The 25027-nt window shown below is 34.2% G+C and overlaps 1 protein-coding gene and 1 long non-coding RNA gene across 2 annotated transcripts; both read left to right on the forward strand.

Moving 5' to 3' along the window:
* The first annotated feature begins 5289 nt into the window (after window positions 1-5289).
* LOC132278028 (uncharacterized) lies at window positions 5290-18430 on the forward strand. The gene is made up of 5 exons (XM_059779860.1): window positions 5290-6545; window positions 9975-10046; window positions 13799-14601; window positions 14709-15281; window positions 18227-18430. The coding sequence occupies exons 1-4, from the start codon at window positions 5367-5369 to the stop codon at window positions 15124-15126; spliced, it is 2472 nt and encodes an 823-aa protein (XP_059635843.1). The 5' UTR covers window positions 5290-5366; the 3' UTR covers window positions 15127-15281; window positions 18227-18430.
* A 1400-nt stretch (window positions 18431-19830) lies between these two features.
* On the forward strand, window positions 19831-24822 carry LOC132279508 (uncharacterized). Its single transcript, XR_009471336.1, has 2 exons — window positions 19831-20440; window positions 24488-24822. It is a non-coding gene; the product is annotated as an uncharacterized LOC132279508 (long non-coding RNA).
* Window positions 24823-25027: the final 205 nt, after the last annotated feature.

Below are 25027 nucleotides of genomic sequence, written 5' to 3' on the forward strand. Positions count from 1 at the left end.
CCGATGGGATAGTTTCTCAGCGTTGCAAATACATCTATAGCACACATGAAGTGTGGCAAACCAGTAGGTACAAAAGATTCTGTTCCATGAAAGATGAAAAGCACTAGAATGGGTGCATAATAACATGGACACTCCTGATGAGGCCCAGTTAGCTAACAATGATAAAGTAGCTCTTGATAAGGCAAAAACACTTAATATGGTATATGCAAAGGAGCATGATGAAATGGGTGCTCATGTAGAGACCCGGTTAGCTAAAAGTGATAAAATGAGGCACCTGCCAAAGAACACGACGAATGATGACAATGGTACTCCTAAAGAGACCCAATTAGCTAACAGTGATAAAATTGCCCTTTATATGGCAAAAGAACCTGACAAGGCACAAAGACCTGACGAGGTCAAGTTAGCTAACTATGATAATATTTCAAATGTACCTGAAAATAATGAGATCTCAATAAATTATGAAAAGAAATGGAACATAAATGAAATTGTCGTGGATACTTCTTATACAATTGATCTTAATATACATAACGAGGATCCGGAACCTCAGAATATCAAAGAAAGTCGACGAAGACATGATTGGCCATCATGGAAAAGAGAAATACATGCAAAGCTAACTACATCAGCTAGACTAGAAGTCTTTGGACTAGTGGTCCAGACACCTGAGGGTGTAAAGCCTGTTTAGTACAAATGGGTGTTTATACGAAAACGAAATGAGAATACTAATAAAATTATGAAATATAAAGCCTGATTGGTAGCTTAAGGTTTTCACAGAAACATGATATTACTTATGAGGAGATATACTCTTCTATGATAGATGAAATCTCATTCCACTTTATAATCAATTTGGCAGTCACAAAAAAATTGCACATGCATCTATTGGACGTAATTATAACATATTTATATGGATCACTAGATAGTGATATTTATATAAAAATCCCATAAGGATTTAAAATGCCTGAAACAAAACCACGTAGTATGTATTCGGTAAAATTACAACGATCCTTATATGGATTGAAGCAATCTGGGTGAATGTGATACAATCGCCTTAGCGAGTATTTACTCAAAGAAGGATATGTGCACAATCATCCTTGTCGATGCATTTTTATTAACAAATCAGAATCTGGTTTTGTTATTATTGCAGTGTATTTGATGATCTGAATCTTGTGGAAACATTGGACGAGATCGAAAACACAGCCTGACATAGTCTTTTCAGTCAATTTATTAGCAAGACGCTAGTTTTCTCTCTGACCCACATAAAGCTCAATTATAAACAAGATATGTGTTTACCTGTGGCGGCACTGTTATATCACGACGATCTATGAAATAGACAATGATTGTAACTTCTTCAAATCATTATGAGATACTCGCAATTCATGAGCCAAGTAGGGAATGCATTTGGTCGAGGTCAATGATCTAACATATTCGAACAACACGTGGTCTCTTATTAATAAAAGATAGTCCAAAAGTATTATATAAAGATAACGCCGCATGCATTACATAGATGAAAGAAGGATATATTAAAAGTGATAGGGCCAAACACATCTCACCAAAATTATTTTATGCACATGAACGCCAGAAAAGGGTGATATTGATATTCAGAAGATTCGTTGATGTGAAAATCTAGTAGATTTATTTACTAAAGCACTTCCAACTACAATATTCGAGAAGTTGGTGCACAACATTGGAATGCGTCAACTAAAGAATCTTCAGGGTTGATCTAATGCAATAATGAGGAGGAACAATTGATTGAAGAGGTATTGACATACTGTACTTTTTTTCCTTCATCCAGGTTTTGTCCCACTGGGTTTTCCTGACAAGGTTTTAATGAGGCAGTTTTAACCTATATAATACCATTTTCATATATATAAGAATAATACACTATTTTTCTTTCGCTAGGGTTTTGTTCCATTGAATTTTCCTTAACAAGGTTTTAACGAGATATATTTTTAATGTAACATAGTAGATTTCAAAGGGAGTATTATGGAAGTGGGATCCACGACATTACCTATTAGGTAATGCAATCAAGTACTAAGGCATGAATTATATATATATATATGTGTGCGCGCGCGCATCAGACCTTGCGTCAGCCACACCTTGAAAATTATGTCACCTATAATGATTCACTACTTACCTTTGCGTGAGGAGAAAATGTTTACATTAGTTTCCATAGAAAGCTGGATTGTAGCCTATATATATCTACTTAATTTTGTTCTTCATGATGTACATCAGAAAATATATTAATAACATATCTCTTGCTCCTTCTATATTTTTTTTCTATTGTCTCTTCACATTACTCTATATACATATATATTTATAATATTTTTCAAGTTTTTTTTTCTTTTTTTGTGTGTGTGTGCAATGAGTTAATTATTTGAAGAGAGTGACACATGGGTTAAGCTATTTCGTAAAGCTAGCTGAGTATGAATCAGGCACTTGGGCTGTCCTAATTACTTTTTCATGTACAACATGTCATGCATGTGTTACAATACTAATGGATTGGTTTGATGCAGATGCCAACCTCCGAATAAAGAAGTTTTGAGTCCAATAAACACAGTTTGTTATGCTTTTCAAATCTGCACTTTGAACTTCATTGTATGTATGAAAAAAATAAGAATAAAAACTTCATTGTATGTCTATAATCCTGCTCTAGTGTCCTGTGCTGAATAGAGTACAAATATTGTGGGTGCGTACTTTATCATTAAAAAAAATTCCAAAGAGCTCAATTGAAAACATGGAGAGATAAACATATCTTTAATTCACATAAAAAAAAATTATAATTGGTTTTTTTTTTTAAATCTATTTTATTTAAAGTAATCCAAGAAGATATGTGAGAGACGGAGAGGTTTTACAAAATTTATTTGGTTTAATTGTTTTATATATAATTAAATGACAGGCCAAAATAATCTCCCAATTCAATTAGTTGCCTAGTAAATTAAAAGTGAGGTGGAATTGACTTTTAGAATGCACATAATTCGTGTAGAGTCACGTCAACATACCTCTTTTGTTCAAATTTAAGGTGTTATCTTTGTAATTATTAATAATAACAACATTATCATCATAGACTCTTCTTTTTCTTTTACATTTTTTATATTTCGAAAATATAAGAGATAAATTGAACCTTAAATACAGAATTGATAGTTCAAAACGTTGTAATATTAATATATATATATATATATATATATATATATATATATATTGATTTTTTAATTACTTCCTCAATTTCAATAAACTATGAATTTATTTATGGGTTAATTACACTCACACCCCCTAAGGTTTGCATTATTGACAGCCAGATGAAAGTTAACTAATTTTTGAACAATGAGACCCCGTCAGATTTCGCATCCAAACAAAGCCTTAAATATTTGAAATGTCTAATTTACCCTTTAATATCTTATTAAATTTTAATATAAAATATCAAAAACATTAAATGACCGAAATGCCCTAAATGAGAAAATGCAATATTAATACTCAATTTTTATTTTTTACTTTTTCTCATCTCTTTTAAGTCTTTCCTAAAAACGATCCGAATGTCTTTTTCCACATCTTGCTACCCGGAAAGCTCTGATGAAGATTCCGACAGCATAGATCCGACAAGAAGGCTCCGGTGACAACCAAAATTGACACAACTGCTTTCTAACCGTGGTTGTTGGCGATGATGCAGCAGTGAAGACACTCCAAGGACGACGACGGTATCAGATTTCGGCGACGATGCAGCAGTGAAAACACAACGACAGTTGATGATGATGAAAGCTTGGGAATATTCGGGCGACGATTGTGGCAGATTCCGACAAGATCGTTGGCGATTAGAGTTGTTGTTTGGGTTCAAATCGTGCAGCTATGGTCGGGTATGGTGAGAGTGGATTTGTTAGTTGTGAGACCAAACTCTCTGTTACTCTTCTCTAACCCCAACTCTATCAGTTCAAACCCTAACCCTCTGCAAATTTTACTGGTGACTCTTCTCTAACCCTATTTTTATGTTATTCTATTAATTTTGGGGAATGCCAAACAACAATAATGGGATCAGTTTAATTAGTGTGTGTAAACATTGTATTTGTACTTTATATTCAGGTTGTTTTTGAATAATCAATTTGTTATTTTTATTCTTTTCTTAAATTTTGTGAGTTTTGCAATTAATTTTTGGTTTGGTTCATTGCTTGAAGCTTGAGGGATGATTTGGAAATGAAGTATTGAATTTATATATACACACACACGGACATCTGGAGTCTTTAGAGAGAAACATCTCTATTGATGAATCTCCATTGGCATCTAGATATAGAAGGAAAGAGTCTTTAGAGAGAGACATCTACATTGATGCTCTTATATACTGGATCTCCATTGATGCTGAAATTATATATATATATATACACACACGCGCGCGCACGATATATATAATTATTTTGTGGTGGACTGTGAATATAATGAGGGGATTAAAATTACTTATAGAGGGCATTTAAGTCATTTCATAATTTAAATGTGGTTATTGACAAGTCAAAGGACATTTAGGTCATTTTATCGTGTGCCAGATGTGGGAGATAATGATTAGGGGGTTTTTATTAACTTTATCAAACTTGAAGAGGTGTCATTGTTCAAAAAAATGCTAACTTTCATCTAGCTGTAAATAACGCAAACCTCAGGGGGTGTGAGTGTATTTAATCCTTTATTTATTTACGTCTCTTATCGATGTTTCCCCTGTGAACGGGCAGCGGGCAGTTGGGTTTTGAGAAATCTATGGGTGTGTTTGGACAGACAGGGAAGAAAAGAAAAGAAATGATAGTATTATTTAAGAGAGAAAAGAAAAGAAAAGAAAAGAAAGGATAGTAATAATTTTAATTCATGTTTAGATAGACAGGGAGATAAGAAAAAAAATGATAGTTATTCATGTTTGGATTAGATAGAGAAGAGAAAAGAAAAGAAATAATAGTGACCAAATTACTATCCTACCCTTTCATAACCACTTCATATATTATCCATTTCCAAAATCTCACATATGATATTTGGAATATTTCTTTGTGATAGTTCAATCCAATGGGTAAAAACAAAAGTAAAAAAAGAAAAAAATAAAAATAATGGATAAAAACAAAATTATGACATAAATAGAATAACTTTTCTTTATATTGATTTGTGGAAGGTATTTCTGGTGTTAAGAATTTACAACTTACTCCACTATCCTTTCTCTCCTATCTTCTCAAATTAGGAGAGAAAGCTTATAAGGGATAAGGAAGGATAATTATCCCTCCCTATCCTCCCTTTTCTTTTCAATTAAGTTATCCAAACACTCTCGTACTATTCTTTCTTTTCTTTTCTTTCCCTGTCCCTCCCAATCAACCCCACCAAACACACCCTATCTATCTAGGGTTTCTCTGGAAATGGAAGATGGCGAAGAGCGATTACATAAACCTCCCAAAAGAGTGGCACTGAACATCAACAACAAAGACGAGTTCACAAAAGGCACTTCTTTACCTCTTGAGATACTGATCGACATACTCATCAGACTCCCAGTAAAGGACCTCTGCAAGTTCAGGTCAGTTTCTAAAGAATGGCTCCTTTTGATATCCTCTGATCCACTGTTCTTGAATATGCACACCCGTCTATCTAATTCAACCCCTCTATACACTACTTGTAATTGCATTAGAGACAGCGAAAATGGCAATAGTGTATCAATGGTTCAAATAACCGATCTCGACTTGAACAACGGAACATTGTGTGATCAATTTACTACCATATTTCATGATTATGTTTATAGCTGGATTTCTTGCTTTGGTCTGATATGTTTGGTGTCGCTGCGTCATGTGTATGTATGTAACCCTAGCACCCATGAGTTTCTGAAATTGCCCGAAGCTAGTTTCTGGTTTGAAGATATTGGTTTGGGATTCATTCCGGCTAGGAACGAATATAAAGTTGTCAACGTGTTTTTACGTAACGAGTTTTGGTGTGAGATGTTTACAATAACAGATGGTGGTGGGAGTAATTCTGATTCTTGGAGGATGAGAAAAACCCCTTGTAGAAGCATGGAGAACGGTACCGCGTCGGTATGTGTCAATGGTTTTATTTATTGGTTGGCCACTGATTTTGATTTGTGCGAAAAAGTTTTGTCTTTGGATTTAGAGAAGGAAGAATTTGGACTCATTCGCCATCCCCAATACTATTTAGATTTAGATTATTCAGACTTCAACTGTTTTCGTTTGTCTTTGGTTGAGCTGAAAGGGCTTTTGTGTTTAGTGGATGACTTTTTCAGTCCAGTTATGGATGTATGGATGTTGAAGGATCACAGGAGTCACACTTGGGTAAAAAAATACATCATTAACTTCTCTATCGTGGATGGGAATATTGATATTTGCAGAAGACCTTTGGCTGAGGTTAGAGGGGAAATATTGATCGAGTCTAATCAAGGAGATCGGTTTTACTATAATTGTGAAGAGTCAAATCAGGGAGATCTGTATTACTATAATTGTGAGAATGGGATCTTCAGAAGAGCTGAGGAATCAAATGCAGGTGGAACAAAACGACGTATTCACTTTGCTAGCTTTTTTGCTCTTGGAAGCAGATAGAGGCATCATTAGCTTCGAACTATTGTGCTTGACAATGTTTCTATTGAAAGAACACCTGGGGTAACTTTGATTATATTTTCACATGTTCGATGTCTTTAATTTGATCTATTAACATGTTTGATTCTTATGGATTTCATCTTTTCGGACTCTTTATGGGATGTTACTAGTTACAGAATATGAGTTTGTCTGAAATGTTTTCAATTAAATGCTATTCTATAACTAGGGATGATGTTTTATCTTACTATGAAGACACATGTTCAATGAGGTAAGTGCTTGTTGCTATGAGTTGGTGCCAACATCCTTTCTCCTCTATTATTTGTACTATGCTTATAATTGCCATAGATGAAAATCATTTGCACTCTAGTTTGTTGTCTTGTTTGCAACTGCTTAATGACACATTATTCTTAGTTTTTATTGTGCATGAGTCGCTTATATGAAGTGAGTGACGCATGGATTAGCTATCCGAAAAGATTAGATTGCGAAAACAATCACTCTAGGCATCTCAACTTTGCATGAAACAATCATACGCACACACACATATGTGATGTGTAGAATATAATGCATGGTATTTGTTGCAAGGTTAGTGTGAAGAAGATTGCAGATATCATAAGCAAAAAAAAAAAGTATGATTGAATACTTGCCAGCACAAGATTTCAACTTTGCATGAAAGACAACTTGAACTGAACATATAATAACTTCAACTTAACATTGTTATCTAGCGCCATTGAAACCACTCTACAAAGCTCGCAAGGTAGTCAAAGAACACCAAAATAACAAACTGAGCTTCCAAAACCTCTTCACACACTTCTTTAGCCTACCATTTACATGAATCCAAACAAAGCTAATTATCATGTGATACATTTTAGAAATGTGCCTGAGCTAATTAAGTAATTTAGGTTGATCCATTAGCCCATATTTCATGGTAGGTCCAAACAATATTTTGAATTGTTGACTTGACCAAAAGGTTATCAATAAAATATTAATGACTACACACCTAAAAAAATGTATTTTCTTACTGTCCTGGCCTTAAACTCCTGTTCTGTTTCTTGAAGATCATATCACAAATTCACAAGGAAGGAAAAGAGCAAAAGAAATAAGAGTAGTATCCTAATACAATGTGTATTATTAATTGGCATACCCATTTAAGAAATGCATACTTATGAAGCTATATTATAGCTAAATTCCTGTAATTTGATAGTTCTTCTACTTCTGCCTCAACAGACAATCTTTTCCTTTTGTCCACACGAGCTCTACCAAGAGATGGGAAACAAAATAATTTATTAGTTGACGAGAGGGGGGACAATCAGAGTTTTGCCGGATGATATCAAGATTGAAGCAAGGAATTGTCCGGATCAATGCCATGAGAAGCGATGATTGGCTTGATAGAATTTGAGTCAAGGTAGAGATTTTTAGGAAATTTGGCTCAAATTCTATTGCAATTTCGTTTCTAAAGTTGTACTTTATAAGGTAATTTCTTGGTTGGCAAGTGTTGGACTCTAAATAATTGTAATCCTTTTTCCAACAAGGAATTGGATTTTTGGGCCTAGGTTATTGTTGAGAGTTATGAGTGGAAGGAGTTGATGAGTCGAGGGAGTTTACGAGTTTGGTAGAGAGAGGACTGATGGCGATGCGAGTCTTGTGGAGTGGTACACGGTGTAAGGCTTGGGCATCTATCACCTGCCCTGGAGATAGAGTTTGTGTACATGGTCCTGTATTCGGTGTTTTCTTCTTTTGTAATACCTCTACATGATTATAGTGGAATTTCTTCCTCCTTAGATGTAGCCCAAATTTTGAGTGAACCACGTAAATCTTATGTTTACGTGATTGCTCTATTTTATTTTGTTTTTCGTTGGATCTCAATGTTCTTTTTGCTTCCGTTGTGCCCCAACATATATCACTATCATGACTAAATTACATAAATCAAAGAAAGGGAAGTTGTGTTTTTTATTAAATCAGGTGTTGGTTGGAAGATTTTATTTCAGCATATATTTTTCCTAATTAGATAACCACCTTATATTCTTGGGGATTTGGCATTGATGATCTTCAACAATATTGATAACATGTGGGACACCTTGGGTTGGTTAGTCGCAAAGGTTAAAGGCTGTACTCTATAAAAGTATTTGTTGCCCAAACTTGCATGTTATCATGCTAGATGGAGTGACATTAAGATATATTAATAATTAAGTTCTAATATTAAATGACCCAGTTTATCACCAACGGGCCAGTGGCCTAGCGGTATCATCCTCTTACTTCTCAAAGGAAGGTCATGTGTTCAAGTCTCAGAAGAGACGTGTATGTGAGTACCAACTAGGGAAAAAAAAAAAAAAAAAAGGACCCAATTTATCCATATGAAACTAAATTTAATTAATTATAGGTGATAAATCATCATATAAGAAAATTTCTCCATTGATTCACACATTGCCTTGGCTAAGGCATCAACAATCTTATCAACTTGGTATCATGGACTTCCCCCCACCAAGCCAAGTTCTTACCCACTTGAGCCAACGCCTTGGGGTTATCATGGAAATTTTAATGTTTTCCTAGAAAAATGGAATGTGTTTTTAAACCAAAATGTTAAAGCTTCAATGAACCATCCTTTAAAAGAAAAGACCTTTCTACAAGGAGCTAACGCACTAAACATCTTTATTTAAAACCTCGTAATATTGTTTGAAATTTGTGAATTGGAATTGATGTCTCATGTCGCTTTGGAGAGGCCTAAAATGTTCTTTAGAAGTTTCCTAAGTTGAGCCCTTGACACTATGAGGTGCACTCCTCTTGTTTGTTCTTTTGTTTTGAGCATGTTTGCACTTGGCTGTTCATGAAATTCTTTTCTGTTCACATCTTACCGCTTGCTATTACATTTTTTAAGTGTTTTATTTTTATTTTTTATGGTGTGTGTGCGCGCGCGCGCATGAGTTTTATTATTTGAACAGAGTGACACATAGTTTAGCTATTTTGAAAAGCTAGATTATCAATCAGGCAGTTGGGCAGTCCTAGTTATTTTTCATGTACAACATGTCATGCATGTGTTACAGTACTAACGGTTTAATTTAATGCAGATGCCAACCTCAGAAGAAAGAAGTTTCGAGTCCAATAATCATACAGTTTAGCACATATTAATGGATTGATTGATTGGTGTTACCAAAATTTTGAAAGCAAACTTGTTACCCTGCCATTTCAATCAGGCAGTTGTGCAGTCCTAGTTACTTTTCATGTACAATACTCCTAAATGTATGGACCCTCAAGACTATCTGCCTTTATTTCTATGGCTATGGTGTATTAGTTGATTTTACAATGAGTACTATTGCAAATATAATGCATTTTAATCTGGTGTAGTTTACAAGTTCAGTTCATTTCAATAGGTGGCAGAGATTTAAGTTTATATAAATACTAATGCTGATGTGATTCTTAAATTTTCTGATGCAGGTTTTTGTGTGTGATGTTCCCTTCCATGGTGTGAAGAGACACAGCATCTATGCTACTTCCCCGCCAAAGCTTGTGGGATTTGAGTGTTTGATTATAATGTGGAGTGAGCAAATGGGTGCTAGTAGTTGCTGATGGCATTTATTCTTAAAGCATAAAATTTTGTTATTCAGTAAGAATGGAATAGTATTAACTATTTAAGGGACTTGCCTAAAACAGAAATGGCATTAAAGTAGCTTTGTTCACCTGGCATGAGGATAAGCCATCATCCATACAATCTCCCACAGTTGAGCCTTGGTTCATTTATTACAAATTCTGATATAAATTGACCTCTCCTCCATCAAGGCTGGATTGTCTGTAATGAGCTTGATTTTATATAATCTCTATTTTTTATCCTCATTTCAGGTTATTACAATATTCGAGGGCGTTAAAGTTTCTGTATTTCTTGTTCTTTTTAGCTTTAGGTGCAATATTAGATTTTAATGGTTTAAAAATTACAATTATCCTGTTTCTGTTGATGGTTTGGGTTCCCACCTTGACCTATGGGGGTTGATAGTCATACTGGTTTGATTTTGGGGGTTGGGCTGTTTGCTTGGGCTTGAATGTTTTGATGTTTTTTTGTGTGTTTTTTTTTTTTTTTGGCACTGGAGGTGGGCCGTGCCTAATGGGCTTTTTGGCCTACTTTTGCATTGGCCGTGGGTTGTGTCCCAACTCCCAAGTAAAATTGTAATTTATTTCTTTATGAATCAACTGCAACCACTATAGATGACCGAGAAATGGGTTTTAAACTTATAAGGGCGTGTTTGGGTAAAACAATTGTCAGAAATAAATTTTTTTTTTTGCTGTTTTTGGTTTTTTTTTCCTCTCTCAACACAACTGAACTAAAGAGCCGTTAAAACAGTGCCTCGAGGCTTTCTTGGGCAGAAAAAAAAGCTAAAAAAAAAAAAATCAAAATTTTTGTTTTTTGTTTTTACTTATTATGCTATTATAGCCGTTAACGGCTAAAGACTATATTGTCCCCAAAAAAAAAAAAATTCAAAAATTTATTTCTTAACAAAATTAAATTTATTTTAAAAAAATGATTTTTTTTTTTCTTTTTAATAAAAAAATTGCCTTTGTTTTCACCTCTATAAATAAATACATGAAATGAAAACTTTGATTTAATCAACAAACAGTTTCATTATTAATTTACTAAACAATTTATATCAACAAACTGTTTAATTATTTATTCCGAAATAAAACATTACATAATAAATATTTTATTACATAAAATTTTATAACAAATTAAAAACAAATAAATGTAATATAAATTTAACGTTTTTATCACCAAAACGGTTTCAAAAATTTCAATTAGATCTTTTATAAACCACAAATTTGTCTTTTTATTGTGAATTTGGACTTGGCGAAAGTAGTTATGTGCCGCAAAGACCGATGGGTTTTGAATTAATATGGAAATCAAGATTGTCTCTTCTAGTGGCGGAGTGCATCTTCTAACATTGGCATGATGCCCATCTTCCATAATCATAATGTGAAGGATAATGCATGTTTTCATTATGAGGCACAAGGCCTCTTTCTCCCAAAAATGCACTAGTCCTCGCGTTTTTGCCCACTTGATATGTAAGATCCCAAAAACTCGTTCCACATCTTCGTTCCAGGTCTCTTTGAGGAACAAGTTCTTATTTTCCAATAGTTGGGTGCGAGATGGTCTATTTCAAAGTTGCTGACTCAAGGTATATATCATCAGACAAGTAATACACCATTCTATGGTGATGATGGTCATTCACCACGAAATTAACCGAAGGCAATTGGGCAATGAAAACACTGTCGAATACCCGGGAATGATCCAACACATTAATATCATTGTGTGAACCCAACATTCCAAATAATGCATGCTAAATCCAAAAATCTTTTGTGGCTACATCTTCCAATATGAGCGTAGGCGTATGGGGGTGTCCCTTATGCGTACCATGCTACGACACTGGGATATTCTTCCACTCCCAGTGCATACAATTGATATATACAAGCATACACAAGAATCCTCTCTCCTCCCCTTCTCGTAGCAACCGTGGTATGTTAGCTTTGGTAGGTGGACACGTGTACTCTTCCTCATACATACCAATAACAGCCTTGCAAAATGCCATCAGGCTTTAAATAGTAGTGCTCTCACCGATTTTAATATACTCGTCACAATGATCGACTACATAACCATATGCGAGTATACGTATTGTAATTGTCATTTTTTGTATAGAAGACAATCCCAAACAGCCTATTGCATCCCTTTTTGGGGCGAAGTAGTCGTAATAAGCTTTAACGTTATTCATGATACGAAGAAATAGTTTTCGTCGCATCCTGAATCGTCTGTGAAAATACTCCAGTGGATATGTGCAATTCTCATCATAAGTAGTCTTTCATTAGTTGACGGTGACTTCCCATTCGATCACGATAAATGTACCATCTCTTACGCAGTTTAAAGACTTGTTCTACTATATCTGGGTTCATTGAATTCAAAAACAAATTTAAAAGGTCTTGATTTTGTTAAATCAATGCGACAATAGGGTTGCTAGATAAGGATGATGATGTAGAAGATAAAGAATTAGAGTCTAACAAAGGAAAATATCGTGATGAAGAAGTCATTGGAATTTTGAGATTGAAGGAGATGTGAATTGAAATTTTGCTAGAATGAATAAAGATGAGTGTAGTAATGATGAGATGAGAAAATGATTGTTTATATAAGATGCAAACTATAGCCGGTAAGGAAAAGTTTTTAAAAAATTATTAAAAATATTAATATTTTTGGAGAGCGAAATGCACAATTGGAGCACATGTGATAGCTAAATTTTGAAGAGTGTAAAACGCTGACGTGACCCTTGAAAAGACTTATATGACTCTTGAAAAATACTGAGGTGGAATTGCTGGCCAGATTGCCAAAATTGGGCAATGCCATTGGAGTTACTACGAAGAGAGGAACACATCTCTAATTCATATAGAAAATAGAATTAGTTAGGAAAAAAACTAGTCCAAGAAGTTATGTGAGAGAAAGGTGTTATAAACTTTTGAAATATAATTATGTTATATAGAATAAAAAGTAGGCTAAATCACTCTCCCAATTCAATTAGTTGGCTTAGGAAATTAAAATTGTGGTTTGAAAAGGTATCCGATACAATGATATAACATCTTCATTCACAGGGGATTAAACCGAGTGTGTGCAAAATAGAGTAGATTCAATCGAGTGTGGGCAAAATAGTGTGTGAGAGGGAATGTGTGAGTGCTTTCTTATCGAGATAAAAATAACAATAATAATAAAAAAATGAAATGAGGTCTGATTAACTTTTAAGCGTAGCATTCATTATATTTTAATTATTAAAAACAACAACATTATCATAGTAGACTTTTCTCTCTCTTTTTTTCATTATTTATATCTTTATACACTATAAAATGAAATGTTACTTCCCTTTAAAACTCTAATGCAGGAAGAAAGGAATAAAGGTGGAGGGAAAATAAAAAGAAAGTACCAAATTTCATTTATTTGATACGAAGGAGACAACGAGAGAAATTATAATAAGAAATATGAGTCATCTTTTTTTTTTTTTTAACTTTATAAATTTTCATCCCATAAATATGGTCAAAAAAGAAGAGAAAATAAATTGTGTTATTATGAACATTTTGAACTAATATACTATCCTAAATTATACACTTTTAAATTACAATACTATTCTTAATAAACTAACCCTTGACTCCCTTCTTTCCAAATTTTTTCTAATATGAATGCTAATTTATTTCTTTTTACTTCCTAAATTTCAATAAACTACAAGTATTAATTATTAAAGGTTGTCTCATGTGAAAAGTTATTTTATTCTTGTTTTATCACCTCTCTTCTCTTTCCCCTTCGGAACGGTGAAAGGGTTCCGAGGCATCATCCATCTAAGCTGTCTCTAGAAATGGAAGATGTTGAAGATGGTTTACATAAACCTCCCAAAAGAGTGGTACCGAACATCAACAGCAAAGACGAGGTCACAAAAGGCACTGCTTTACCTGGCGAGATACTGATCGATATACTCACCAGACTCCCAGTAAAGGACCTCTGCAGGTTCAGGTCAGTTTCTAAAGAATGGCTCGCTTTGATATCTTCTGATCAGCTGTTCTTGAATATGCACACCCGTCTATCTTATAGAACCCCTCTATACACTACTTGTAATGGTACTATAGAAAGCGAAAATGACGGCCGTGCAGGTATATCAGTGGTGAAAATAACCACTGTTGACTTGAATAACGGATCATTGTGTGACCAATTTACTACCATCTTTCGTGATCATATCTGTAGTTGGATTTCTTGCTTTGGTCTGATATGTTTTATCGCCTTTAGTCAGGTGTATGTATGTAACCCTAGCAACCATGAGCTTCTGGAATTGCCCAAAGCTATTTGTGCCGTACAAGATATTGGTTTTGGATTCATTCCGGTTAGGAACGAATATATAGTTGCCCATTTGTTTCCTGACTTTCGTCCAGAACACCAGGATGATAGAAATCTTTTGTGTGAGATGTTTACAATAACAGATGGTGGTGGGGTAATTCTGATTCTTGGAGGATTAGAAAAACCCCTTGTATACACGTGGAGAAGGGCACCACGTCGGTATGTGTCAATGGTTTTATTTATTGGATGGTCTCAGATTTAGGTTGCATACCCACAAAAGTTTTATCTTTGGATTTAGAGAAGGAAGAATTTGGACTCATTAGCTAACCCCAGTACTATTTAGATTTAGATTATTCAGACTTCACTGAGTATTGGTTGTCTTTGGTTGAGCTGAAAGGGGTTTTGTGTTTAGTGGATAACTTTTGCATTTCAATTATGGATGTATGGACGTTGAAGGATCACAGTAATTACACATGGGTAAAAGAATACAGCATTAACTTCTCTACCGTGGATGGGTATATTGATAATATGGGTTTCAGACCTTTGGCTGAGGTTAGAGGAGAAATATTGATCGAGTCAAATCAAGGAGATATGTTTTACTATTCTTTTAGCAAGTCAAATCGTGGAGATCTGTATTACTATAATTGTGAGAATGGGATTTTCAGAAGAGCTGAAGAATCAAATGCAGATGGAACAAAACGGCGTGTTTACTTTGCTAGCTTATTTGCTCTTGGAAGCAGATAGAGACATCATTAACTCCGAACAGTTGTGCTTGACAATGTTGCTATCGAAAGAACACCTGGGGTGACCTTGATTATACACTCACCTGTTCGATATCATCCGCTTGATCTGTTAACAAGTTTGATTCTTGTGGATTTCATATTTCTGGACTCTTTATGGTATGTTACTAATTACAGAATTTGAATTTGTTTGAATTTTTTTCAATTAAATGCTATTCTATAATTGGGGATGATGTTTTATCTCATTCTGAAGACACATGCAGCACTCATTAAGGTTAGTGCTTGTTGCTATGAGTTGGTGCCAACATCCGTTCTCCTCTATTATTTGTACTATGTTTGTACTTGTCATTGATGAAAATCATTTGCGGAGTTTGTTTTCTTGTTTGCAACTGCTTAATGACATATTGTTCTTAGTTTCTATTGTGCATGAGTCGCTTGTATGAAGTGACTGACCCATGGATTAGCTATCCGAAAAGATTAGATTGCGAAAACAATCACTCTAGGCATCTTCCCACCCGCAGACACAGGCACACACACATATATATGTGATGTGTAGCATATAATGTATGGTATTTATTTTAAGGTTAGTGCGAAGAAGATTGCAGAGATCATAAGCAAATTAAAAAGTATATATTGAATACTTGCCAGCACAAGATTCAACTTTGCATAAAAGACAACTTGAACTGAACATATAATAACTTGAACTTAAAATATTAGTCATATAAAAGCATAACATTGCATGGTACTGGCCATGAATGTATCACGATCATGACTAAATTATAAATCAAAGAATGGGAAGGGTGTAGTACTGTTTACAAATCAGGACTTGGCTGGAAACTTTAGTTCAATAAATAAATTAAAAGAAAAAACAAATTATATCTTCACAGTTTGACAAATATTCATAATATGCTGAACAGTTTGCAAATGGTGAAGGTAAAAGGCCTTACTTTGAAAAGTGTCGATTGCCCAAGCCCACATGCACCAAGCTAGGTATGTAGAAGAAAAAGGAAAATGCCATATAAGAAAGTTTTCTACACTGATTTAGTTGTTGCATTGGCTAGGGCTCTATCTTGTCAACATCATATTGTGGATGGTCAAATGTTATTCTAGAATTTTTTTCCGTATTTTGTAATCCAAACCCCGGATAAGTACTATATTAGTAGTGGAGCTTTAGAGCAGTAGATGCCGGATGACTACTCTATTTCATTTTTGATTTGTATTCCGGTTTTCAGTCTCTTATGTACTGTCCTGATCTTCTATGAATGACTGAATGAACATCCATTGAAGTGCTTCTTCACAATCTGGTCCTAGTGTGATTTAGAACTTTGAGGGTTGTGGGTTTTTTCTTGTAAGAGTTTCTCAGAGTTTAAAGTACTTGACAGGAAGCATGATTCTTGCCAAATTTATACTAAATTTTCAATTAAGCAAAACTATTTAGAAATAACAACTCTTAACACATGAAGTTTATAAGTTTTGGAAACCTTAGGTTGGTTAAACATTCGATTGGTGGTGTTGCGAATTTGATAACAAACTTGTTACCCCATAGGAAAATGCCATATAAGAAATTTTCTACACCGATTTACTGTCTTGTCAATAACATATTCTGGAAGTTCAAATATTTTTATATAATATGTACTATATTTTGTAATCCATGCTATAACTTAACCTTTAAATTCCAGTTGTTTTGTTCCTTGTTGAGCAGTCATGTTCCAATAGATGTTTTGTGTGTCATACGCTTTTAAAATTCTTCCTCTTTTTCTTTCTTCTTTTAGAGCCATATGAAATTATTACTTTTATTATGAATTTCTTAACTTCTATAGATTCATTGGAATTATGGCATTGTGGTTGATATCTCATATTGCTATTGAGAGGCCTGAAATTTTCTTTAGGAGAAGTTTATTAAGTTGAACCCTTGATACTATGAGGTGCACTTATCCCGTCTCTTCAATTATTTTGAGGATGTTTGCTCTTGCTTCCCATGAATAATTTGCATTTGAACATTATTGCTTTGGTGTGCATGAGTTTGTTATTTAAGGAGATTAACACATTGTTTAGCTATTTTGAAATGCTTACATTATCAATCTGGTCACCCGGGCAATCCTAGTTTACTTGTCATGTGCTATATGTCATGCATTTGCTACAATACCAGTCTGACAAAAATTTGAGAAACTCAACCTTTTCCTTGGAGAATGGAATGATAGTTGCATGCTAAAATAATGAACCTTCGGTGAAAATGGCACCTACCCTTAAAACTGACTTATAGGCGCATTGTTTTCATTTTACACGTTTAGTTCTTTAGCCGTTTACCACATCTCAAAAGCATTAAGGTGAGCTTTCTGCAATATGAGGAATTAACCTTCTTGTGGACTCTCAGAGACGAAGCATCTGATAATAAACTCTTTTATAGCAACTTTAGTTTACAAGTCTAGCAGTTGTTTCACACAATAAGTCAGAATGAACTGGTAGAAAACAGATAGAACATTACTCTGGTCTTATGCGCTGTTATACATATTAGTACTTCATTGGCTTAAACGGCAAATGCCGGGTAACTACTATATTTCTTTTTTGATTTGTATTCCAGCATTCACTCTTATGTACTGTTCTAATTAGCTCTGATTGTACATATATTGAATTGCTTCTCCAGTCGTAGAATTTCAAGGGTTGCGGTTTTCTCTTTTCAGAGGTTCTTAGAGTTTAAAATAATGACAGGAACCATTTTTCTTAACAAATTTATGCTAAATGCTCTATCAAGGAAAACTATTTAGAAAGAACCACTCTTAACACATGCAGTTTCTAAATTTTGGAAACATTAGGTTGGTTTTAACGTTTGATTGGATTTGCCAAGAATTTGATAACAAACTTGTTACCCCATAGTAGTTCTAGAGATTTTTGTTTCACACCTTTACTTGCTAGACTTTTCTTTTCTACGTAGGCTCATAACTCTTCCCCTATATTTCTATAGCTAGTGGTTCATTTTTTTCTACAATGAATTATATTACAAGTATTGTGCATTTTAATCCTGTTTATATCATGATACGGTTCTGGTTCATATCAATTGGTCCCAGAAATACTGATACTGATACCTTTTTAATTCGGTGTTGCAGCTTTCTAACCAGGAAGGCTCTTGTGGATGATGTTCCCATCCATTCTGTGGAAGGGGTGCTGCTTCTATAGTTCTTTTCAGTGATGCAAACTTCAGATTTTTTCCACCTGATTTGAGTTTTGAATTGTAGAATGACATTTGGATACTTGTAGCTGCTGGGCAGATCTTCTTAAAACATAATATTATGTTATTAGTATTGATGAAATAGCATTGAGGTACATATCCAGAAGGAAAAAAGAAAAGAATTAGCATTAAGGGATATTTGTTTAACAGCCATGGGCAGAAGTTCTTGTTTGGCTTAGCATTTCATTAAAAAAATTGCAAAATTTGATAGTTGAGCATGGAGTCAAATTAAAGGGAGCATCACACCACCTAATGGAAGTGGACTTCTCCAGCAAGCAAGTGGTCTGGCTGCTGCCTCCTCTTGCATTAGTACATGAATCAAAATCAAGAAAATGGATGAAGCTGGCATTTAAATCAAAAAATATCTCCTCATCATGTATATAAGCATATATACATACATAAATTTAAAATTATATATTTCTAACAGCAATGGTATGAAAATTGAATAACAACAACTGCAGCAAAATTACATGGGAGAATAAAGCAAATTTTTTATTTTCTTTTTGACTAATACAGATAAAGCAAATTGATAGTCAAAAATCATTATTTGTAGTCAAAAATTACATGGGAGAATAAAGCAAATTGATAGCAAGTGATTAAATCAATATAATCACTTGCTGCTTCAACAATGCCGCGCAAGACAGCACGAAAAGGTCGTTCAATGTATTAGGACGATGAAGAAAATTTGAAAGAAAGTCGAGCGAATATGCAAGCACGAGTTTGGAGTTGCGGGATCGAGTGAGGTGAAGGCTCACAAAGTGGGGATGTGCGAACAAGGCGAGCCAAGACTTGGATACACACTTGAACCGTACAATAGACTTCACGGGCAGCCTTGACAGTACGTCCGTCATGAGATCGTACGGAAGGATCGGTGATAACTCGTCTTTCTCCATAGCCATACCCCAAATTTTCCTTCAACTAGGGTTTTAGAGCCGAGCAGAGTTTTTCTTTTTGTGCTTTCGAATGGGGTATTCGATAATTTTCTTGGCAGGTTAGATAACCTGCTTTATGCTGCCATTATATATATATATATATATATGTTTCCTACTTTCCTTATTCAATCAAACCACCGACTGAAGATGGAGTCGGTGCTCGCCTGTTGTTCGCACCGGCGGATATGACTGAAGGCAAAGAAAACATTAGTTTAGGGTTCTTTAGGCTTCAATTCTCTTTATTCTTCTTTTGGGCCTCGATGGGCTGCTTGGAATACATGCTGTATTCAGTTTCTTTTAGGGTTGGGCTTTTGGGCCTTGTATATTCTTTCTTCATTTATACAATATTTACCTTCCGATAGAATAAAATTTTTTTCCTTTGTTAGTCCTTATCCTAGTTTAACATGAATTTGGTCTCTTATCCAAATAATAAATAAATACATAAAATAAAATATAATAAATAAATAATAATAAATAAGTGAATTTTTTGTAGAATACTTTTTAAGAGTAAAATTATTACTATTTTTTATTTAATTAATAATAAATAAATTATCAAATTTAATCATAGTAGATCATTAGTGATGATTTATTTATATAGGTTGAATGAAAAGGAAAAAAAAATAAATTATTAATATTACAAAAATAATACATTTACTTTTTAAATTGAACACTTATTAAATACGATGAATAAAAATAAAAAGACGAATACTTACTTTAAAATGAGAGTAAAAAATAAGAATAAGAATAAAAAAAATAAAAAATATATATCTAAAACTCGTTGCAACAAATTGATTTGATTGTTGTTAATAAACATTTCAGCCTAAAATTAAAACCAACCACCTTAGTACTAGCCATGATCTGTACTTAACAAGAAAAAAAATGGTATATTTATAAAAATATTCAAATCCTAACCCCTTATTTTCTTCTTTTATCACCCACTGTCTTCTTTCCCCTTCTCAACGGTGAATGGGGTTTTGAGATATCTATCTAGGGTGTTGTCTGGAAATGGAAGATGCTGAAGAGCGTTTACATAAACCTCCCGAAAGATTGGCCCTGAACATCAACAACAAAGACGATGTCACAGAAGGTACTGATTTACCTCGCGAGATACTGATCCACATACTAATCAGACTCCCAGTAAAGGACCTCTGCAAGTTCAGGTCAATTTCTAATGAATGGCTCTTTTTGATATCTTCTGATCAACTGCTCTTGAATTTGCACACCCGTTTATCTAATACAACCCCTCTATTGCTGTGCACTAATCTTAATTTTGAACTCTCCGAAAATGTCAAGACTTAATCAACTGTTCGGATAACATTTGTCGACTTGAACAATGGAACATTATGTGACAACTTTACTAAGCTCTTTGATGATCATATTAGTTCTTGGATTTCTTGTTTCGGTCTGATATGCTTGGTCCCTTTTGTTCATGTGTATGTATGTAACCCAAGCACCCATGAGTTTCTCAAATTGCCTGAAAGTTGGTCAAATTTGGGGGAATTGGTTTGGGATTCATTCTGGATAGGAACAAATATAAAGTTTTCGGTTTGTTTTCGCATGATTATGATGATGAGGAGGATGAGGAGTTTTGGTGTGAGGTCTTTACAATAGCAGACGGTGATGGGGTAATTCTGGTTCTTGGAGGATTAGAGATACCCCTTGTTACAAATGGACGGAGAGGAGAGTATTACGCCCGAATATGATCATCAAAGGATAATTACATACTCTTATCATGCAGTTTCTAAGTTTGGAAACCTTTGGTTCATTTAGACATTTGATTGGTGAATTTGGTGTTACTAAGAATTTGATAACAAACTTGTTATCCCATAGGAAAATGACGTATAAGAAAATTTCCTACACTGATTTGCATGTTCCATTGACTAGAGCATCAACTATCTTGTCAATGACATATTGTGGAAGTTCAAATATTTTTCAATAAATTGTATTTTTAATCCAAATACTAAAATTTCCATTAATTGGCACCTTAACCTTTAAATTACAGTTGTTTTGTTCCTTGTTGAGCATTCGTGTTTGTATTTTCTAAGGTTGAGCATTCGTGTGTGTCATCATCTGCTTCTGAAATTCTTCTTTTTCTTTCTTCTTTTGGAGCCATAAGAAATTATTACTTTTATTTTGAATTTCTTAACTTCTTTGGATTCATTTGAATTAACCACTTCGGTTGATGTCTCATGTTGCTATTGAGAGGCCCGAAATTTTCTTTAGGAGAAGTTAATTAAGTTGAACCCTTGATGCTATGAGCTACACTCATCTTGTCTCTTCAAAATTTCTGAGGATGTTTTGTCTTGCTATCCGTGAAATTAATTTGCATTCCCGATATCTTAACCTATAGGAGTATATATAGACGACTGACCACCCTTGACTACAACAGGCATCTTAACAGCTTATACTGATATATGCGTACGCATATATACGCATAACATTCAAATTAGCAACCTTTCGAAAGAAAAGCCATTCAAATTAGTATATTTGGGTGTGTGTAGTGTAACAATGTACTCATAAGAGCAAAGAAAAGAGAGAAGAATCAGGCAGAGATGATGGGGAAAAAAAAAAGAGTCACTAGCGTTAAATTAGAGAGAATGTGTGAGAATTGTTTAAAAAGAAGAGTTGGCAACACCCCAAATCTGATGACTCACAACAACTTCTATCCACATAAAAAAACTAAATATTAAATAAAGACGTTAATGCAATTAGAAAAAGAATTCTCTAGGCTTCGAAATACAATAACATTTTTGCAAGGAGAAATTTTTTATTTTATGAGATTTTAATGTACAGGACTCCTAGGTATTTATAGACAACTGATGACCCTTGACAATATGCATCTTAACGGCTTATGTCTTTTGGAAATTAGCTTTGTTATGGTCTCCTTTAAAACTATTGGTATCATATAAACTAACTATTGTTTTTAAAATGTATATAAATATTAGAAATTAAATTCACTTTTATAAGGGATATAGATATATATTCATTCATCAATAATATTTCAAAATTCTCAACTTTAGATTCAATTATGTTTTGTTGTATGAAACTGGTGCATGGATTCCATGCAACCGAACATAGCATCAAAGTTCTTCTCCTCCATTTCGTCACGTTTTCAATATTTCTATTAAAGGAGTCAAATTTATTATCGATGAGACTCAAACCTCTTGAGAGATTAAGTTAAGAAAATAGACAATAAAAATATTATGCATAATAAGAAAACAAATATAGCTATCAAACATGCCTTAAGGTCTCTATTCACTACAAGATTTATAGCGTACACCGGCAGTTTTTTATTGGGGGTTCTAAAAGTGCCGGAAATTTGCCTTTATTGCCGGCAGTTTTTAAAAACTGCCAGTGTAGACAAAACCGGCAGTTTTTGCAAAACCGCCAGAAATAACCGGGCAGAGGTAATAAATATGTATTTAAGTATCATCTCTCTAGTCTCGTCTCTTCTCTTCTCTTCTCTTTGATTATAAATAATTGTCGCAGAATATTCTCTTGGCAATCAGGTCTTCGATGAAAAATCTCAACCCTAGAAAAGAGCATTCCTCAATCCCTTGCAATTGAATTTCACATCATCACCAATCGATTTCTCACATCATGAATTACTCACCTCTGCTGACCAACTGATTTGTTACCATCTACATTCGAGCTTTCAAAACCCTAAACCCTTCGCAATCCGAACAAGCATCACGAATCCATGGTTGTTCAACAAGTTCTAGTACTTTGAGAATTCGATTTGCAAACGATGGGCATAAATTTCGATCTCTTTGATCGACTGAAGTTAGGGCTTCTTCGGAGGAAGCTCAGTCCATCACGAGCGGTTCATTTGGGGATGAAGACGAATTTCACGGCCAATATTCGATGAGTTCATCAGTTCATCACTTTGGAGATAGTCAAAGTTGTTATGTCAGTGGACATCGTTCCCCTCTCACTCGCTAATGGTTGGAGCTAGTCCTTTGCTGGGGTTGTTCAGGTCGTCTTCTCTCTCTATATATACACACACATGCATATATGTATATGCATGTGAAATTGTTTGAATTGCGTATAACTAGGTTAAGAATTTGTTGAATTGGGTTTCTTTACTGAAGGCTATGGAAAAAATCTCTCCCTATGAATTTGCTTCATTTTTTAAGTTTCATTCTTACTATTATGCTTGTTTATTCTGAAATATCAGAAATTTTAAATTTTTAAAGGCTTAAATAATGGAAAGATAGCAGGAGACACTTTCAACAACCCAAAACACCTGATTAGTCCTGTGAATCCTTTTTTTTTTTCCCCTTACTTGCAAGCTGCAAACCCCTATAGACTCTGCCATGGTTCTTTGCCATCACTTTTTTGTTCGAAGGTCGAATGCTAATCTTGATAGATTTGTGAGTTTCCTATCTTTCATGCTTCAAAATTTCTGAAGTTCTGTAAACTTCCATCTCAGGATGCTTCCTGTTGTAAGTATTTTTGGTACTTATCTGAGTTCCCCAAATCACATTATGAGTGCCATCTTTGATTATTTTGTTTGAATTAGTACCATGAATACAAATGTTTCGGAGGTGATTTATTGCTCAATTTTATCATCATTATGTATGGATTTTTACTGTAGATCAGACTGTGCTAGTTGAAAAATTAAAAAATGCCTCTATTATCTTATTCAAATATTTTCAATCTGTGTTCTAGCATTGGATATTGAACCATTTTAAAGTACTTTATGGAATTAATATAAGTCTCACTTCTTTGCTTCATTAGCAATTCCTCCCTAGTTCATTGTATGGTTGGATAGATCATAAATTGTTGGGGCTGACCAATTTAAACTAATATGTCATTGTTAGAGCTTAGTGGTCAAATTTCTTTCTAGGCAATGTTGTGTTCAAGACTGGAGATTTTATTTTTTTGACAAGTAAAGTGTTCAAGACTGGAGATGGTTTCACATTGGGTAAAATTTTTCATTAGTAGTACTGTAGCTAACTAGATGATGGGTAAGAGTCTGAATTTTATCTGCATTAATTGCTTTAGTTCATGATCTTATTGTTGCATTTACAATAAGTACAGTATGTTTCTTCCATAGTTGCTTGTTTGAAAGCTTCAAATCTATATTAATTTGGACGTAATTTCAGTTACTATTCTGAGTCAAATTTGTTTGTTGAAGAAGTTACGCAAATCTCCAGAGTTAATAGTTATGGAAAATTTAAATTTACTACTTCCGACTTTTGTAGGATGGCTGAGAATTACTTACTTCTGAATCAAAGACCAGATTGAAAAGGAGAAAGCTCAGGGCGTGGATTTGTCAGTTTATGGCTCTTCCAAGGTGGTGGGAACCCAAGCCCCTGTCCAACTTGGATCACTTTGTGCTGCTGATGGCAAGGAATGAATTGGATGGATGCCGGTCAGTTCTTCTGGTTGCAGTCAATGAAGGTTTTTCTTTTATTAGTATATGTTTCCATTAGTGATGTGTCTACTATATTACATGGGAAGTAGGAAGATATATGGATATGTAAAATAATTTGTTTTGGAGCTACTATTTCAGTAATCTATTATATATTACCTGTGATGCATGCAAGGAAAACTTTATTATCCCGTTGTATATATTACATGGGAAGTAGGAAGATGGTCATATAGTTGCCTTGCTTTCTATGATCAGCCTTTCAATTAAGCTCTTTTTTCTTTTTAGACTTAAAAAAAATGTGGTTGGTATGAACTTTGTTAGTCTAGAAAGTTTTGGTACATTGTGGTCCTATTACGTGCCTAACGAAACA

The sequence above is a fragment of the Cornus florida genome, unplaced genomic scaffold (assembly GCF_030987335.1).
Source record: "Cornus florida cultivar Cherokee Brave unplaced genomic scaffold, ASM3098733v1 CherokeeBrave_3.0.0_Hap2_Chr10, whole genome shotgun sequence".
Lineage (NCBI taxonomy): Eukaryota > Viridiplantae > Streptophyta > Magnoliopsida > Cornales > Cornaceae > Cornus > Cornus florida.

Bases quoted from the DNA above. Each gene is read 5' to 3' on its own strand.
- LOC132278028 (XM_059779860.1), top strand. From the start codon at position 5,367: ATGGAAGATGGCGAAGAGCGATTACATAAACCTCCCAAAAGAGTGGCA. The intron at 6,546-9,974 runs TAGAGGCATCAT...TTTCTGATGCAG, and splicing joins TTTTTGCTCTTGGAAGCAGA to GTTTTTGTGTGTGATGTTCC. The intron at 14,602-14,708 runs GTATGTGTCAAT...ACTCATTAGCTA, and splicing joins TGGAGAAGGGCACCACGTCG to ACCCCAGTACTATTTAGATT.